The sequence below is a fragment of the Cimex lectularius genome, unplaced genomic scaffold, assembly GCF_000648675.2.
Source record: "Cimex lectularius strain Harlan isolate CLEC.00 unplaced genomic scaffold, Clec_2.1 scaffold32, whole genome shotgun sequence".
Taxonomy (NCBI): Eukaryota; Metazoa; Arthropoda; class Insecta; order Hemiptera; family Cimicidae; genus Cimex; species Cimex lectularius.
Genome location: NW_019392689.1, coordinates 2,276,359 through 2,295,601, shown reverse-complemented (window position 1 = coordinate 2,295,601; position 19,243 = coordinate 2,276,359). Strand labels below are relative to the sequence as shown.

The window sequence follows — 19,243 nt, the reverse complement described above, 5'->3', positions numbered from 1 at the left end:
CATTGTCGTGTGACCAAGGAGAACAACATCACCTTATCAAACAAAGCCTTATCCAGGAACTCTGATTAGTAAAAAAAAGGTGGTGTGCTGGGAGATAAGGGAAGAAAATTTATATATGACTCATCGTGGCCTCCACCACCAAAACGATCTGAGGACCTGATAAAATACTGCAGACAAAGGAACCTATATAATCAGTGTAGCTGTTGCTAACTCACACATTGAGGTATGGAACAGCACAAATACCAACAAAAGAGGTGAGAGGCTGTTACAATTTATACTAACAATCTAAGTACTATCAATAAAGGCTCTGAACCGACATTTGTAACTAACAGAAGATTGACATTACTCTAAAAATTAGGTTTAAAAACTTAATTGAAATTAAAATGGAATTTAAAAGAAAAAAACGAACTGGTGATGAAATGATATTAACTGTATGATATTAATTGGTAACAATTTATTAAAGTAGAAAATAAAATGAAAACTTTGCCAACAATATAAATTGGAAAAAACTTATACAAAATAAAAATGACTTTATAAAAATTAAATTGAGCTAGCCCATTTCTATTTTCTATTCATTCTGATTTAAAATAAAAAAAATAATAATCTGAATCCAGTTTTTAAATAAACGCATAAAAACAAACATCAAAAAAATCTTCTTTTTGCATTTTTGCAAATCAAAAGAATCAATGCAAACAGCAGAGAAATGCAGACCTCGATGTTCGTCGAAAATGTAGAAGCAATGGTGGCGAGTTGATGTACGCAAGGAAGAATACTAGCGCCTCTGCTGTGGATCGTGCTGGCGGATGACCTCATATGTACACTAATGATAGCGGAATCTATACCCAAGGCAATGAATCATTGTCACATTAATCTGGGGAAAATTCGACCCAACATTAATAGAGCTCACCTATCATGGTGGAAAAATGGAGTTCACAACGGGGACTTAAAGCAAGCCCCTCAAAACCTACCCTAATTGCTTTCATCAAGAAATTAAACATAGACACAAGGCCTATGCCTCTATAATGAAATGCTACAATTAAAAAATCAAGTTAAATACCTAGGAATAATCTCCGTTACAAAGTGCCTGCAGCACTATATCCAAAAGCATACTATATCGCTAATGATCACAAGAAATACCCTTGGAAATCTTCGGGATTAAAACTGAAAATGGCTCATTGGTTATACACGGCGGTAATAACTATAACCTATGGATCATTAATCAGGTAGACCAAAGCTCAGCAAAGTAGCTACCCGAACACCTGGCAACAACCAGTGCACTAGTAACTCTGCTAAACCTACCTCCACTGAAAATATTCATGCAATTACAGGAAAAGCTCATTTAGGCTCCAAATATAATCACATCGGATGGGAACCAAACAATTCTGGCACACATTCATAATTAACAAAATCAGACACCCATTCATAGAAATGGGGACTGACTACATGATCCCGGAAACATTCTTTACACAATCTTGTAAAGCCTTAAAAGACTATAAAGAAGGGGAAGAATTCAGGAGAGCATCAGATACAATGATATGGTATACAGAAGTTTCCAAAACAAAGGAAGGAAACGGCTCGGGGTTTTCTGTGTAAGCCCAAAACATGAGCACTCAAACTCATAAGGGAAGTACACTTCGATTTTTCAAGCAGAAGTAAATGCCATCAACGCTTGTGCCCTAGAAAATCTCAAAAGAGGTTACACTGACAAAACATCCTCATAAGATCTGACAGCCAAGCAGCGATTAAAGCCTTAGAGTGTAAAAACATCAACATTAGTCAGTGAATGCATCCAAAATCTCCAAAATCTTCCAAAATCTGAGGAAACACAACGACCTGATGATATCTTGTGTGCCAGGGTACAAAAGGAATTTTGTGTAACGAAAAAGCAAACACACTGGCCAGAGGAGGATCTGCAAGACCATACATAGGCCCCCAACTTATACTTGGGATAACAAAAACAAATATAGAATCCTCCGTCGTAGAATGGATCCAAACAAAACAAAAGGAGCAGTGGATAAACTAGACACATTAAACGTACGCTAAAACAAAGCTCATCAAGACTGGGAAACTCACTGCTGCAGTTGAAGGGAGACGGACTCAGAGGAATGATAGGACTATTAACCGGTCTTTGGCATCTGAGAAAACATCTACGTAACATAGGTATATAAACTGCTCACAAAAATAAATAAGAAAATTTTTCATTTATTCTTATGCTATTAATTTTAATGAAATTAAACGATGGGTTCGATAAAACAAAATAGAAATTACCAACCAAAAACTAACAAATGTTAATCCTCATTTTTAATAATGGATTCACTTAAGAATATAAAATATTTCGTAAACAAATTTCTCGTCTTTTCTCCATTTCAATCCAGTTGTATCCTCTTTAACCATGAAAAGACATCATCTTGAAACAGAAGTTCGCAATATTATTGTGAGAATGTCATCGAGATCACCAACAAGTGGATATCACAGAGGAAGTTGGGGTCCCTCAGAGAGTGGTCCTTAGCCGATTCGGAGAGACGGGAAGTGGCAATAGGAAGGAGGCCTGCTAGTGAATCCAAGCTCGTTGGAGAGAGGCTTTTCGATCACCATCCTCAGCCATTTGACCTGCAACAACTGAGTGCAATGTTGCAACATCTATGGAGTGAAATTCTTTATAAAATTAGTGACAACCTTATTAACAGTATATCTAAAAGAGGTTTATTTTGTTACTTTGCAAATACCTTACTTAAATTTTCTTTCAGTAAAAAAATAATAATTTCTCATAAATTTTATTGTAATTTATAATAAAAATAAAATAAACAGAGAAAGCAAATGGTACAAAATTGGCAATATCCCTATTCATTTTTTAGCAGTTGATAATGATGATCCCATCTGCCGATTATGTAATAAGGAGGAAGAAACAGCAACCCATATCATTTTAGATGGTGAAGCAACGGCTTAATGGAGACAACCTAGCATATAGAAACAACCTAGGGAATGAAAATGTACAGTCAATGACCTAATACTTCTGAGAAGAAGTATTGAATCGATTGTACTGAGCTAGGGATCTAGGAAGGTACAAAAGCCAGAAGGTTGCAGTGCTTGGGTAAAACAAACCCCGCTTCCTTTTGTCCTCATCAATTTAATTCTGCAATGGAGAATAATTATTAATTGTCCGATACATGTATCAAAGTATAAGACTTAAACAAGAACTTGCCTAATATTTTGATGAATATGAAAGGACTCAAAACTATTGTTTCTAAGCACAAAATATTTTGAAAGAACTGATGGTTATTGAGAAATGTTAAAGCAAATCACTTGAACTCTTGGTTAAATTAACTTAGCTAACGGTATATTTATTAATTTATAAACTTTTTTTATTTTAAAACATTTCTAGCTGTGATGACAGTATTGTTAGTGCTGGCTGTAAAGACTAAATATTTACATGCCAAAGTATAGTAGATCATCCTTGAAATCCAATAATTAAGCTACACCGCATACACTCGCTAATACCAATTTAATTGTTCTGCGAACTGCTATCTAACATGTATGATATAGGATGGTTCACAGTACTCATGTTTTCTTTTAACAAAACAATCCTGTTATCAATTCGAATTACGTCTTAAAATCCTACATTTTTCCGTGGTGGATGTTTTTTGTGATATCGAAGTACCACTCCCCTCGAAAACAGAATTACCAATCCTACAAAGGATACCATTCGAAAACTTCATAAATGAAGCAGTTTTTGTAAAATTCAACATTCTAGGATGTTTTTTCGTAGATTCTGCATTTCTTCACAACGTAGTTAATCAACTTCCCATCTCAACCACACCTTTTGAATTTTCGTATCAAGCCGAAGATCGTGGGTTCGAATCCCGCTCGTGCCATTGACTTTTTTATCTCAACTGAAAACCTTAATTAATTGTAATATATTAATTGGTCAAGCGGACCACGAAACTAGTGAATTGAATAAACGTAGTTAATTTTTTAATGCTTCAAAGATTTTGTAATGTTCTTTAGATAACATATTCTTTAGACAATTTTAAAATTCGACCTCAATTTTGATGAAAATGCATAAGTGAAATTCTGGTTTTTTTTTTGTGACAAGTCAATTTTTCCGAGAAGAAAAAATTCTTTCTTCTCGATGGAGTGAGTTAGATAACCTTTTTTCGGCATTCTATTCCATTTACAGTCTACTATCGCTTAAGTTTTGTTTTTATTTTCATCCCAAAGCAACCCATCCTATATTATGACTTATGTAGGTTCTTAAATGTTACGGTATATTATAATTTAATCGTGTAAACATAGGAAATGAAATTGTTTACGTGATTCGCAAATGTGTGTAATTGATTCAAAAAGGTTTTCAACTACATTTAATCTGCGCAGGGACGCAATTCTAAACAGAAAAGTTGATAAAAAGAAATTAATTAAAGAAGCACAGTTAATTTCAAGTTCTATTCTAATAAATGGACAGTACAAGTGAGACTTTTAAGGACGTTTTTGAGTTAAACGACCGTTTCAATAGTATGTTAAAACAAAAAGAAACCAATTTACGTAAATATTTTAATAACCGCAATTTTCTTCCTCCATATAACAGTCAGCAAAACAGAGCTCGTCTCTTATAAAACCGAGGCGTGCAAAGAACCGAGGAAACTGCCAGCTAGGAGAACCGTACGTGTACTGAAAGCGGTTACCTTTCACCAAGACTTTTACCGTCGGGTTCATAGGTCGAAGGTTCTCTGACCGGACAGTAGCCGCATCTGCCCAACCTATTCCTTTTCGACAAAGAGCAATTTTATAACATGATGGACAAAAATTAACCATCGCTGACTAAAAGAGAGGCGTTATACACCGTGATTAGGAAACTTCCATATGCTCTTCCATCAGCTGTTGGCTTTAGTATGTTTGAAAGGTTGTCCTTATTCAACTTGGTAAATCGGATTTTGAGGAAAACCCGGGTGGTTTAAATGGCGTAAAAATTTATTGATTTTAGCCTTATGATCATTAAAAAAGGTTACAGAGCGATTCCAGGATCAATCAGAAATAACACCACATTTTACCTACACCTACTATTAACTCAGAATTTTGTTAAGTAAGGAAATTATATTTTAATTAACTTTCTAATTTTCTTTCAACAGTAAAGACAAAATCGCTAAGTATTTACAGATTTTAATTTCAATAGAAATAATAGAAGTTATATAATCAATCAATTTTCCAAATCAATCAGAATAATAACCTTTGGTAGTTAACAACTCTTAAACAAACTGTAAATCTAAGAAGAAAAGATATCAATTTTTCTTACAAAGCTACATGATAAAATGTCAATATTTCATCGTACAAATTAAACTTATTATTCAACAAAAAGCAAAACAATTTGATAATGTCGTGTGTAAACATGTTTTGCAAAACTATCGATACATCAATCAAAAATTTAATAAAAATAATAATAGAACTTTTGCCCAGATTTAATCATATTAAAAAACAAGATTTTCTAGTCGTTTCCGATCATCCTAATTTGATGGACGCGGCACTGCGCCATAATTATGATCAATGCGTTTCGGTGCATCGCCCTGCTTATATTATGTCTCTCCTTTAATTTATTTCTTCTTTAATTAAGTAAAGATTTATTTTTGTTTTCAATATTTTGTTATCATTACGGTGTTTTTTAATTAAACCAAAGATAGAAGGTACGTTTTTTTTATTTTTTACCAGGTTTCGACAATCACGTGCCATGTTGCCACCTTCACAGATAATATGTTAAATTAAACAAATGTAAATCATAAATAATAATAGACATTTAAAATTTGTGGTGTGCATATAAATGCTATTAGAAATCATGTAGGCAACTATAAAATTTAAAAACTTTTTCAATATAATTTTTAATACTTTCTAAGCAGCAATTTAATTTCATAATTACTTGGTTAAAGGAATATTTTCTTCTTAAAAATGCTCAATATCTTGTCAAACTGAAGTCGGTACTACAGTTTGTTTTTTCATTTTTTACATCTTTATTGTGGTACAGAAATAAAAGATAAATGACGTGTACGAATTTTTGCATGTTTTTCTTATTATCATGTCCTATTGGTATCAGCCTTATTACAATAATTGTAATGAATTTAACTTTAACAAACAGGGATAATGCGAAATTTAACAGAAAGAAAAACTCTCAGATCTATCGACAACATTTCGAGTATCTACATATCTCTTCGATCTACAAATTCATTATGACTGAAGCCATAATTTTAACATTGTAAGTAGATGTTTATATCATTGAATCGTGTAAATCTTTGAAAATTGTGTCCAAATCCTGATAAAGGGGATACATTGGTCAAAAGCTTGTTGAAGAAACGAAGTGTTTTTCTTTCCTACAAATTTCGCCTGGCAAAACTGAAGCAACATTACGTAAGAGAACGTGTTTTAATAATTTAACGTTTAGTCTATTTATCGAGAACAAGTCATACAATTTTTTTCTTCATTTTACTATGTTAATAATTAATCTTACAATAATGCAATGTATAAAATAAGATTTTACTGAACTTTCTTGCAAAATAAGAAATATTATAATTTCTTCTGATATTATTCTACCATCGCTGTTTAAAAAATTAAAATCAAGAAAAATATTTTTAAATATTAAATTTATTGTATTGTTTTTATTCTTATGATCCTTTAATCTTAGCCTGTTTACAGTAATTTTACAAGTATTTAAGCAAGCAGGATAAGGGAAAGCATTGTATTTTGTGTGTCACGTTATTTATCAAAAATCATGCTGAGCTGGCTCTGTGTCCTGTTTTTTAGTTGGTTGTAAAAATTCCGCAACATCTTATAGAACCAATCGTGTTAGTAGCAGGGTTTTTTGTACCAACTGTTTTTTTGTCTTAAAAATAATGATAGAATCATCAAATATCAAGTGATGGCATATAGTCAATATAAACGCTAAGATAACCAATTAAAAATTTTATTGCACAAAAACCTAAATTTGTTGTACAAATATTTCTACGTGCATTGGTCAAAAATTACAGCGCAGTGAACTTTTATATTTATTTAACATAATTTGTTAAAATTATTTATTTGTTAAAATATTATTTTATGAAATAGTACTTGGAAAATAATGTCAGAATTGTAATTGTTAAATAAGTCTACAAAATTTTGGACGGTGGGACGATGAAAATTAGCCACACACAAAGATAATAAAGCCGTTGAAAAACTTAAAAATTGTAGTTGTTGAAAGAAAGGGGCTTTTCAAATTAACACTTTCATTTTGACCCCTTTTCACTTTTTGAGCAAAGTGAACCTGAAAGTGGAAAATGTTTATTTTAAACAAGTTATTCTGTCCGACTGTTATTTTCTTTAGATGCTAGATATTGGTACAGAAATTCTGTTTTTTCTAGTTAATTGTAAAAAAATCATGCTTCAACGTACAATCTATATAGTCACAACATTTTTAATAAAAATATAACGTTTAAATGGGCGAAATAAATTTGCCAATTTCAAAAAAGTTGTGTCGATAAAGAAACGTTTATTAATAAAATAAATTATTAATTAAAATTAAATTTGTTATTATCATTGTTAAATTAAATAAATAAATCATTGTTAAATTAAAATTGTTATTATCATTTAGGAACTAGAGCTAATTAAAAAATATAGTTAAGTAATGAATTATAAATGGCAGATACTTTAGGATGAGCAATCATTAAAATAAAATAATTGATGGACTTGAAAGTAACGTGGCAAGAGCCTTGGCCTCAAACTTAATTAAAAATTATGGCGTTCTCCTAATAAATTAACACTTTGAAATGATGCCAATTAATCTTTAAAATTGTACTTAAATTCATGAAAATTCCAACTGCACATTTTTTACACAACAAACGAAACTTCTATAGGCAACTTTTTCTCGATTAAAGTTAATTTTAAACATGCTTTAATTGCTGAAAAAAAATTATTTACGAAGTTCATTCATTGGACATTACAAATCTAAACAATATGTCAATGTAAATTCTACAATATTAACATTATGGTGAAAAATATCATATTGGCATATCTTAGAGGATTAATGTATAAAATAAAATTTATGTAACAATTAAATAATCAAATTAATGGATTTGTTTCATTTAGTATTGTGGTTGACGAGAGAGCGAGCCTAAGATTCAGACAATGTTGAAAACGACAAGTTGAAGATTATAAATTAATTTTGAAGGCTGGCAATAATAATACCGAGTTGAAGAGTATGTGGCTGTTATTTTTTATTTGCAAATTATACCATTGTAAAAACACGCGGCGCTAATGATGTGTTTTTACCATGACGAATATTGGGGCCAAACTGTAAAAAAGGGCAAAATGAACAAGTTACAGAAGTCACTGTGTGACTTCTATGATTATGATTCTTCTTCTATGATAGGTAAAGAGTAGGTCTAGAAAGGGAAAGACTTTAGAGGAAAGATAAAGAAAGTCAAAGTTGAGGGGGAGAAGGATGAGTACGGCCAAAGCTATTGTGTAACGATTCAGGTGGGGGTTTGAGAGGTATATAAGCCGCTGGAGTAAGAGTAGAGAGTATCAGTTGTCATCCACCGTTTTACAATCATGCGCCTTTTTGTGGTGAGTGGTGTATTGTGACGCGTGTGTTAAAATCGTGTGTTAAAAAAATTAAGTGTGTTATTAAAAACGGTGTATGTTGCAGGTGGTAGCTTTGGCGGGTCTGGTACATGCGAAGCCCGAGGCCGGTTACTCGTATTCTGCACCTAGCAGTAGCTATGGAGCTCCATCTGGAGGAGGCGGTAACTTTTTAGGAGGCGGAGGTGGACACGGAGGCGGTGGATTCGGGGGCGGACACGGAGGCGGACATGGAGGAAGTGGTGGTGGATTCGTAGGTGGATTTTCGAGCTCTGGAAGCGGCTCATTCTCTTCCGGAGGATCGTTCAGCTCTGGCGGATCTTTTAGCTCCGGAGGCGGATTCGGAGGCGGATTCGGAGGAGGATTCGGCGGTGGTGCTCCCACTGTCCAGAAGCATATTTACGTTCACGTTCCTCCACCAGAGCCGGAAGTAGTGCATCACGCCAGGCCGGTACAAGCTCAAGCCGCACCCCAAAAGCATTACAAAATTATCTTCATTAAGGCACCCACTCCACCAACCCCAACCGCACCTGTCCTTCCTCAACTCGTCCAAGACCAAGAAAAGACCTTAATCTACGTTTTGGTAAAGAGGCCAGAAGACGCACCTCAAATCACAGTCCCGACCGCCGCTCCCACACAGCCCAGCAAACCGGAAGTATACTTCATCAGGTACAAGACCCAAAAAGAAACAAGCGCTGTCGGCGGAGGCGGTTCAGTGGGAGGTGGACTCGGAGGTGGACTCGGAGGCGGACTCGGGGGTGGACTCGGAGGAGGACTCGGTGGAGGTCTCGGAGGAGGTCTCGGAGGCGGACTTGGCGGAGGACTCGGAGGAGGCCTCGGAGACGGACTCGGAGGAGGTTTGGGAGGTGGACACGGAGGCGGACACGGTGGTGGACACGGAGGCGGACACGGATCTACCGGCCCATCGGGTCCCTCCACGTCGTACGGAGCACCCGGCGCATCTGGACCTTACTAATAACTTGTACAGATATTGTACAACCCTTTTGTATATTTTTTGTATATTATCGAGCAAACGAAAACACGGTGGCAATAAATGTATTTTTGTATAAAAACAAACCATTTTCTTCTTATTTCAACATAGCCAATAAATAACTTCCGTAAGTTTCCCTTAAGATACTTTCACAAAGTCTCTCAGCATTATCACGATTCTCCCACATAAAAGTAATACAAATAAATTTTTTGTTTTCAATTCTCTCACAATTTCCCTTTTGCATGTATTAATAGAAAGGAAGGAACAACTGAAAAAAATATCCATCGGCCCATTACCTAACTTCAAAGGCAGGTAAATTAAAAGGCGAAGTTAAACACTTAATATATTTTAAATATTAAAAAGTAGAAATTAAATAAACACCTTACCTAAATAGTTATGTAACGATGTTATGTAGGAAATTACTCGTTAAATTACATTCTCGTAGAATATAATTTACAGGAGTTATTTAACAAGTAACACTTCCTCCTATTTATAAGAAACATTAATTCGTACTATTAGAAGATTCTTATGCACTTTTCATATTAGGTAATTCAAATTTATTTCATATGCGTTACGTATATAAATTATTATAGAGGATTTTTTAACATTACTACCTTTTCCTCTATTTTTTAAATTTAATTTAAACCAATATTCAACAATTTATTTTTCAGCGAGGCGAACTCAAGTCTCGTCAAACCTGAGTATAAATATCTTGGTATCAACATCACTACCTCCCGGGAAATGAAGCATCACTGCAATGAGAAGGCCAGCAGCGCTAAGTATGCGGTTAATAGTCAGTGGCGCAAAATAATGACAAGCATGAAGATCTCACTAGAGAAAATAATTGTGATATTCAACAGCACCCTGAAGTCTGTAGTAAGTTACGGTGCGCATTTATACATGGAGAAAATATAAAGAGTTCAGAAATACTTTATTAAGCTCGGTCACACCGCTCTACAGCCTGCTTCTGAAATCATTTTACATGTTTTATTCAGAGAAAATCAGGTAAATAATTCTATTTGTATTGACAAATTCAGTAAAGGGTACAAATAAACAAAATAAAAGGGCAATATTGAACAAATATGGCTCTAAAATCTCACACACGTCAACGTTTCCCATTGAATTTGGAAAACGCATTGGAATGATTTGAAAAACGCAAAACCAGAGAAATCTATTATTTGAGACTTAATAAGTAATTAAATCATTCACATCACATTTTTTGTTTTTTAATTGTTTATTTGCATTGTTTATATTAATTGCGTTTGTGTGTGTTTGTGTGTTCATTTTTCTTGTCAATAGTCATGTGACGCCTAAGTGGTTGTAGTTAAGATGGTTGGGCAGGGTCAAGTGTTGTTTTATGGCTAATATGTATTTAAAACGTTGACTCATGAATAATCAATTATATTAGCAAATACTTTACATCTTACAAAATATAAATGTACAAAATTTTTTGATGGGTCTAAAGAGTTTCGGCATTCCTTCCATAAAATAGGTGGTTTCTCTTGGCTACGGCCTATCTTACATTCACCACATCATTACCAGTATAAAGTGAACAAATTTAAAAGTGAAACAATACGATTTGTACTCACGAGAATGCCTGTTTATACAAGAAATAACAAAAACTAAAAAGTAGACAATAAGCTAATAAATGAAAACATTCAATACATATTTAAAAAGATGTAGATAAGATTGATGTAGTTTAAGATATTCTAAATCTATTGTGTCCGGATGTGACTGTACAAATACAAAAAAAGAAAAAAGAACAATTACTTGAATATTTATCTATCCAAAATAGTAGAACAATAAATTAAGAAACTTTAAAAGGGTCACTTTGGGTGAGCTCTGTTCACATATCTTCTGGTTTGGTTTTGGTCTCACCACTTATTGTTATTTATTTTACTATTGTAATTTTATTTAAATGCTAAACCCAATAAAAAATGAAATAATCATAAACTATAAAAATGAAAAATATGGTTATAAAATAGACTATAAGTTTCTTTTAAAGAAAAGGTTTGACGATAAACCGAAAAAGGAAAAAGAAGAATTTCTCCAAGAAATTTCCAACATCCAAAGAAACGAGCACTCAAAGTAAACTGTAACCACAACCAACTTTTATCCACGCCCCTAGTGGAGCAATGGAGCAAAAGAGAGAATGTTTTAAGGATTTTTTGTATTTATTTATTGTTATTCTCACAAATAAATATACATTGTGTAAATAGCATAAATAATTATATACAAATCTGCCAGATCTGGCAGATCAGGAGGCAATGGGAAGAAAAATTAGCAAGTGCTGGAATTCTCTTTTATTTAGTCGGGAGGGGCTTTAAACGGCGTGGAGGATTATAAATCTGTGTTATTGAGGAAAGAGTTTGAGATAGTATAGGGAGGAGAATAGTTTAGAGTGGAAATTGAGGAAGCGTAGTCGGATCAGATCGACGAATGTAATTCTAAAATCTAAATGGATCATGGTCTTTTTTGCTCGTTCAACCTGATGCGCCACCGAGGAGGGCTCCAATCAGTAATGAGGTTCAGATGGCTTCTGTGAAGAATAGAACTGGAGTGTGTAGAAACGATTGCGGTTTCGTCCGCATAGGTTGTGAGTTGTATGTTTAGATGAGTAGGTATGTCAGTAGTGTAGATGTACGATTGGACCTAGGATAATTCCTTGCGGAACGCCTACTTATATTGGCGTGATGGATGAAAACTCGGTGCCGATTCTCACTTAAACCATTGATCCGAGAGGAAGGACTTCAAGATGAGATAGTAGGTTTGTGGGGGATATGTTTTAACTTACAAATGAGGCCAGGGGGTTAATTTTCTAGAGCGAAGAACATCGTGTCGATCTAATCTGAACGCTGGGCACTAGAATGAAGGGATCCAAATTAATGGTTGGGAATTGAGTTTTCAGAAGCGAACTCAGGAAGGAGCGAACTCCTCTTCGAAGGAGGATGAAATAAAAAGGAGTCTTATCAGGGGAAAATAAGAATTATATGTCTATTGTGTGAGTTTTCAACTGATAATAATAGTACTAACTTTTAAAATTGCTTTCATAAGATGTTTATTTTCGCAAACGATTTTATCTTTTCTTGCTCACATCGTGACCACCTAAACGCCTTAGTTGAATGAGGTCAGATCCTACTGTGCCATTATTTAATTTGAAGAACTGTTTATTATATCAATTAGATAGTGGTGGTCCGGTTAAAAGGTTGGGATGTTGTTGGATTGGAATTTCCCAACATTAAATTAGAAACCGAGATCTTACACTGGAACCTACTCGGGCGTGACTCGAGGCACCTAGATTAATCCTTTTGGTGTTATCTATCGGCGATGTTCACTGCAGGGGTTAAAGGTTTGAGAGAGTAATTATGAATTAATTTCCGTAGAAACTCACCAAGAGATGAGAGGATACAAATGTGACAAGAAAAATTAATGTAGGCATGCTAGAGGCTTAAGAGAAATCGACTGCCAAAAAGGTTTAGGAAGGTAGTTTTCTTTCTTCCTCAAAAGGGAATAAAGGTAAGAATGATCAATGTTAAGACGCGGACTTATTTTATCGTCTTGTTTTCAGGTCACAAAGACGAGGAGAGTGAATTCGCGAATACGTTCACGACATACAAAAGTATGCATCTATATTGGGGAAATACTCGAACGAAGAAATTTTGGACATAATATTACCAGAAGAATTAATACATTGCATAACATAAGAATACATTTCCTCGATTGTTAGTTCTCCCTGTCCATCATGGAAACGAAAACTATTCTTGGTAATTCTTCATCTTTGTCGAATTGATGATCACACACACAAGCGCGCGCGAGAGGAGAGAAAAATGTTTTAATATGTTCGTTGGGTCCAGTTTGGCGTATTTGGTATTGTCGTTAGCGCACTCTGTCCTTTTCTGTACTGCTTAGTTCGTTAATTTTAATCGAGTGGTTCGTCTCCGAAAAAGAATCTCTTCTGTCTTTCTGCCTTTCTTGCATTTTATTCCTTTCACTTTCTTTTCATGTTTATCCAGCCATGTTATAGGTGTTTTATATGTTATATAAGAAGCCTACTTTGTCTATGCTTGAACAAACAATTGATTATAATCTTTTAAAAGAACATTGGATAAATCAATGAATCAATGTTAAGACGCGGACTTATTTTATCGTCTTGTTTTGAGGTCACAAAGACGTGGAGAGTGAATTCGCGAATTCGCTCACGACATACAAAAGTATGCATCTATATTGGAGAAATACTCCAACGAAGAAATTTTGGACATAATATTATCAGGCGCTAATCAAGATACCCGCGCGCGATTTTTGTACCCTGACGGACCCAATCCCTAGAACAAATAGATTCCCTGATTTTACAGGTTGAACGACTGGAAGTTTCATCGAAAGCCGATCAACCACACGTAAATAATAATAGCCGATATAGGTCAAATCCCCAGAAATCATATGATGGTTATCAGGTCTATCATAGGAAACCAGGTTTCTATTATAAGGAGTTCAGAACTGATGATAATCACGGTCACTCTAATAATTTTCTCAATTATAACCAGTACAAACGAACAACTAATAATTTTAACCAAAAAATCTAAATAAAGAAGTTACAAAAATCCAAGTAATGATTTTAAAAGAAATAATCCCCAAGTGAAGTAAGAAGTATAAGCAAAATGGGTCACCAGTTAAAGAAAGGATATACCCTATCAACAGCTTAGAATTGAGTTTAAAAAAAGAAATATAATCTCATTGGACATTATGATGTTGATTAGGATTCGGGCTGTGGTCTTCAAACATACAATGTTATATCAATGCCCAAGCTTTCGACAAGTTTCATTGTCTTCTGCAGGGGATCTACAGAGGCACAGGAAAATAGGTAGGTAGTAATAAATTATTTTGTCAATTTGTTGCTACGGGTACAAAGTCACAACTTAACCATATTATACAAATTTGTCATATACATATATATACGATAGTCAAACGCCTGTGATACATACCTATCATATGTACCTGAAGTATACAATTTTTAAAAAACAACAAGATCTTAATTTCAAGTATTAGTAATGTTATCACAGCCTTTTATAATAAATAAATATATATGTATGCATGTATTGCTACGATTCTCGGAGGGGGGCCTTGTCTTTTTCTAGAATCCCACTGTATATCAACTCAAATTATTCAAATCCGTTTTTAAATTACATGCCATTTTATCTTGATGAATATGTATCATTTCTCTTAAAAGTCTACGACCTACCAAAGGGTTGCAAAGTGCGACAGTCGACCAAACTATGTTTTACAGTCAGAATGATACGTTCTTCACTTCGCATAAATCGAGGACAAGTTGGAAGGTTGTTGCCTATTAAAATCCTATTATGGATTAGCCTGATGTGACTTATTCGCAATCTAGAGAGAATCACAAGTTCTTTTTCCTCAAGTTCCTCAGTTGGCCATTTATGTAAAACTGGCTTAATTTCTTTCATACTATCTCTACAGACATATTTTTTATTTATTTTATTTTATTTATTTTATTTTATTTTATTTTTTTTTTTTTTTTTGACAGGGGCATCCTGCAGCTTTTTCATTTCAGCTCCGAAGCACTAGCAAAATACCTCTACACAATCATGCCTTGCCATACATTGATCCGCTCATACTGTTTGGTAGTTGGAGTAATTGATATTCCTTCATCTACCTGTTCACTACAATAGACTATTCTAATTTGGGGTCGATGGGTACTTTAAAAGTTTTCCGCCGTAGACCCAAGTCACGCACGCAACGTGAGGGGCGATGGAGATGCTACTTCACCATCAGCTCCTCCCCATTCACACGAATAAAAACATTAACACCAACATACATTGATCACACTCATACTGTTTGGTAGATGGAGTATATTCCTCCATCTACCTTTCACTACAATAAACTAATTTAAATTGGGGTCGATGGGGTATTTTATAAAATTTCCGCCATCGGCCCAAGTCATACACACAATCTGAGAGCCGGTGGAGAAGCTACTTGGCCATCAGCCCCTCCCCATTCATACCAATAAATACATTCACTTATACAAGACTCAGAAACCCATAACTTAACTTATACATACAATAAAAAATTCCCAATTCCCTTAAAAAGCGGAAAAGGGGACCCTCAAATTCGCTGCTGTGTCCGAGAACCTTCTTTTAATCTGGCGGCATGCCTACTCGAACTAATGTAGGGAGCCAAGGCACGATACGCTTCGACTATGTGGGACACATCGAGCAACCTTTCTCTGCGTAACGGACACCTGAGGGGGATTGGCCCACCAGCAAGTGCCCATGTGTCAGCCGAGTATAACCTACTCTTAATCTGGTAAGAACTATTCCTTCTTTACAGCATAGATCCTCGGGGGGGCCATCTGCAGGTCGTGCACTTAACACGAAGGAGCCTCTCGGATGACCCTGCCCACTGACGCTGACATTTATCCCTTATCATCTTTTTTACAGCTCGCTTAGCTTCAGAGGGCCTGATCGCGATGGCCTGGTCGGGAGAGTGAGCCATTCCGGCTTTCGCCGCCGCCTCTGCGCGTTCGTTACCCTCCAGACCGACGTGTCCAGGGACTCAGAAAACAACCACGTTATTCCGAGGCGCTCCAATTCGGCATATCTTTCTAGCAAGAGCACGGCCAGAGGGTCCACAGAGAATCCGTTACGCAGAGCCCAAACAGCGCTCAGAGAGTCGGTACACACGAGGAAAGCTAAACCTTCCTTGGTCCGCACCGCCTCGGGAGCGTGTCAAATCGCGTACAATTCTGCTGTGTGTACGCTGCAGTGAGGTGGCAACGACTAAAACATGGCCCCTCCCTCACTATACACGGCACACGTCACACCATCGTCGGTCCTCGACCCGTCTGTAAAAACGAGACGAAAACCGGCGTATCTGTTTTTGTGTTCATAAAACTTAGCTTTGTAGAAGTATGGCGGTGTATACGATTTGGGCAACTTCGACTAATCGTCACGTACGAGTACGGCAGGAAGGGTCCAGGGCGTCGTAGGTAGACGAAGCACCGTCCCCAGGGCCAGTCCAGCTCTTCCTAGAGCTTCACCTTAGCGAATCCCGAGGGGTCGCGTCCGCGTTCGAAGCAAGTCGTAGATATCTCTATACGGGCATTGAATGATCGCTCAAGCCAGAGGATGCCACGGCTTAGTCAAGGGCGAGTCGTTCCTTCCGCAGTTCGGGAGGCAAAGACCCCCAGTTCGCAGCAGAGGCTGGCCAAGGGGCTGGTTCTGTACGCTCCCGAGATTGCACTCAGGCCCTGATAATAGAGCCTATCGAGCTTTCTCAGTCGCGTTTTACGGGCCGAAGAATAGGCCATACATTATAAAAGATCCTCAAACAGAACAGCGAGTCGAACATTTTTATTAGGGTCCACCTAAAGTGACCCAACAATCTTAAACAGTGCGAGGGTTTTACTGCTCCTGACCTCAGTGGCGTCGATGTGGGGCTGCCATCTCAATTTCTCATCAAATAGGAGACCGAGGAACCTCACCGTCTCAACGTACCGTAGGGGTACGCCCTCCTGCAGAAGTGGACCCACACCGTTTTCGGCGTTGAGAAGGCAAATCCGGTTTCCTCGGCTCTCGCGGCCACTACGTCTATCGCCTATTGCATCCTACCGCCAACCTCCGCCAGATCCATACCTGAACGGTAGAAGCAGAGGTCTTCGTCAAAGAGCATTCTCCTTATCTGCGGAGGGACGCCGTTAGCGACACCGTTCACCGCAATCGAGAAAAGCGCAACGTATACGCAAATGCGTATTACTTGAGGTCTCTTTGGGCTCAGCGTTCCTTTTAATAGGATTTGTTCAGTTTTTTCGGATGCTAATTACAATTTGACTGTGCTGCACCATTTCTGTACTAACTAAACTGCTACGTTCCACGAGCTTCGCGCATTGACTTACTTTCGGCTGGGATGATCACAATCAGGTCATCAACATAAGCTTTGTCCTTGAAATATTTATCCTCAAGGGCGGGGGCAAGGAGGAGTGGATGGTTGGGGGGAGTTGAACGGAGTGAAGGGGTAGAGGGATATGGGTCTGGGTGGCAGAGGGACCTTCCGGATTCTCATGGGACAAATACTTCAGGGGATTTGGGGAGGTGGGAGTGTTGAGTTGGGAGGGGGTGTTGTCGGGTTGGTCGGACCCGGGTTAGGCGCAGTAGGAACTTTTACCTTTGTTCCATTTTGTTCAACATTTTTATCGTCAATAGTTTTGTGTTTTGTCTGTAAAGTGGTATGTGTACCATGTGAATGCAATCCTCAGCCTTTGGAGATGATCCCCCCCCGGCCCATTCGGGTGCTTCTCCAATCTGTGCCAGCACGGTAACCATCCAGTCGGTCGGTCCAAAATCTTGGGGTTTGTGAACAAGTACAAGAGATTTATGCAGGTCACGTGAGCCGACCAAGTCCGGGACCTTTTAAGGATGGGGTACGAGTCTACCCAGGCATTTATTTATCAGGAGATCTCCCCCTCTAGATGAGAATTTATGTCGTTTTTAGTGTTTGCACACGGTATTTTGCGTTTGTTACTTTTGAGTTCCAAGGCCCTTGGTCGCGTGCATCAACCTGTGTATTGGTGGTGGCGTGTCGACAGGGGGCTCGGACAACCCCATCAAGGGGGTGCATCAAGTCCCAAGTGCAGCCACCTAGTGTGAAAGTGTAGCAGTGTTGTCCGTACTGGGTCGCCATTTCCAGTACGTAAGACCTTGAGTTCGCCTCAGGAACCTTCCTAGGAGTGGTAGCCCTAGGGTATATATATCATTATTGGTTAAGATAAAACAAAAATATTCTACGTCAAGGCACATTATAATTTGGGTATGTGTAATATTTAGTGACCGTTAAGTAATGATTATTTAAAGATGCGGTGGATAATGTTGTCTGATTTAAAAGGTAAATCAACAAAATAAGTATTTTTTTGCATATTTTAACGAACATTCTGTAACCAAAGTAAATCAGAAAATGGTCAAAACTTATATTTACCTCAATGTCGTAATTATCGTTATAAAATCTTTAGGTATGGACTTTCGCGGAAATCGGTGTAAATTATTTTTTTAATGATAATTTCGACGACCTTCTGCCATTCTGACATTCCAAGTGCAAGCTTTAACAACATTTTTCTCCAAACCTAGGAACCCGATTTCATGGTTGATATTTCCTTTTAAACAAATCGTCAATTCCATTTTATGACTTTATAAACATTAAAATCAGACTATTATTTCAATTTAAAAAAAAATGTCACTTTCAGACAAATTTTGTTATTTTGTGTATTTTCTTATATATTAATGGTACAGGCGTCGTTAAAAAGCTCCGTTACTCTTCTTTCAAATAGCCCCTTTGGCGTTACAATAATTTCAGCGGATCTTGAATTATAGCCGTTTCAACCAAACATTCCGATAACGACTTCTCACTTGTAACAAAACGATAAATTTAAATTTGAAACTTCTTCGTTCTTAAAAACTAAACTTCATATTTAGGAATCTATAGACGTGCTAAAACGAAATTCCATACTAGTCTCACGAAAAAATTGTGACCTAGTTTACTTGAAAAATATTTGGTTTTTCGACATTTTTGGTTATTAATAAAATTTGATAGCTTTAACTCTTTTTTTATTGTAATCCAAATAAAACATGCTTTAAATTATATATTGTCATAGTT

At 36.5% G+C, this 19,243-nt stretch overlaps 1 protein-coding gene across 1 annotated transcript; it reads left to right on the top strand.

Moving 5' to 3' along the window:
* Window positions 1-8,499: 8,499 nt before the first annotated feature.
* LOC106671999 (glycine-rich cell wall structural protein) lies at window positions 8,500-9,669 on the top strand. Its single transcript, XM_014403042.2, has 2 exons — window positions 8,500-8,577; window positions 8,660-9,669. Exons 1-2 carry the CDS (start codon window positions 8,563-8,565, stop codon window positions 9,566-9,568), a joined length of 924 nt encoding a protein of 307 aa, XP_014258528.1. The 5' UTR covers window positions 8,500-8,562; the 3' UTR covers window positions 9,569-9,669.
* Window positions 9,670-19,243: the final 9,574 nt, after the last annotated feature.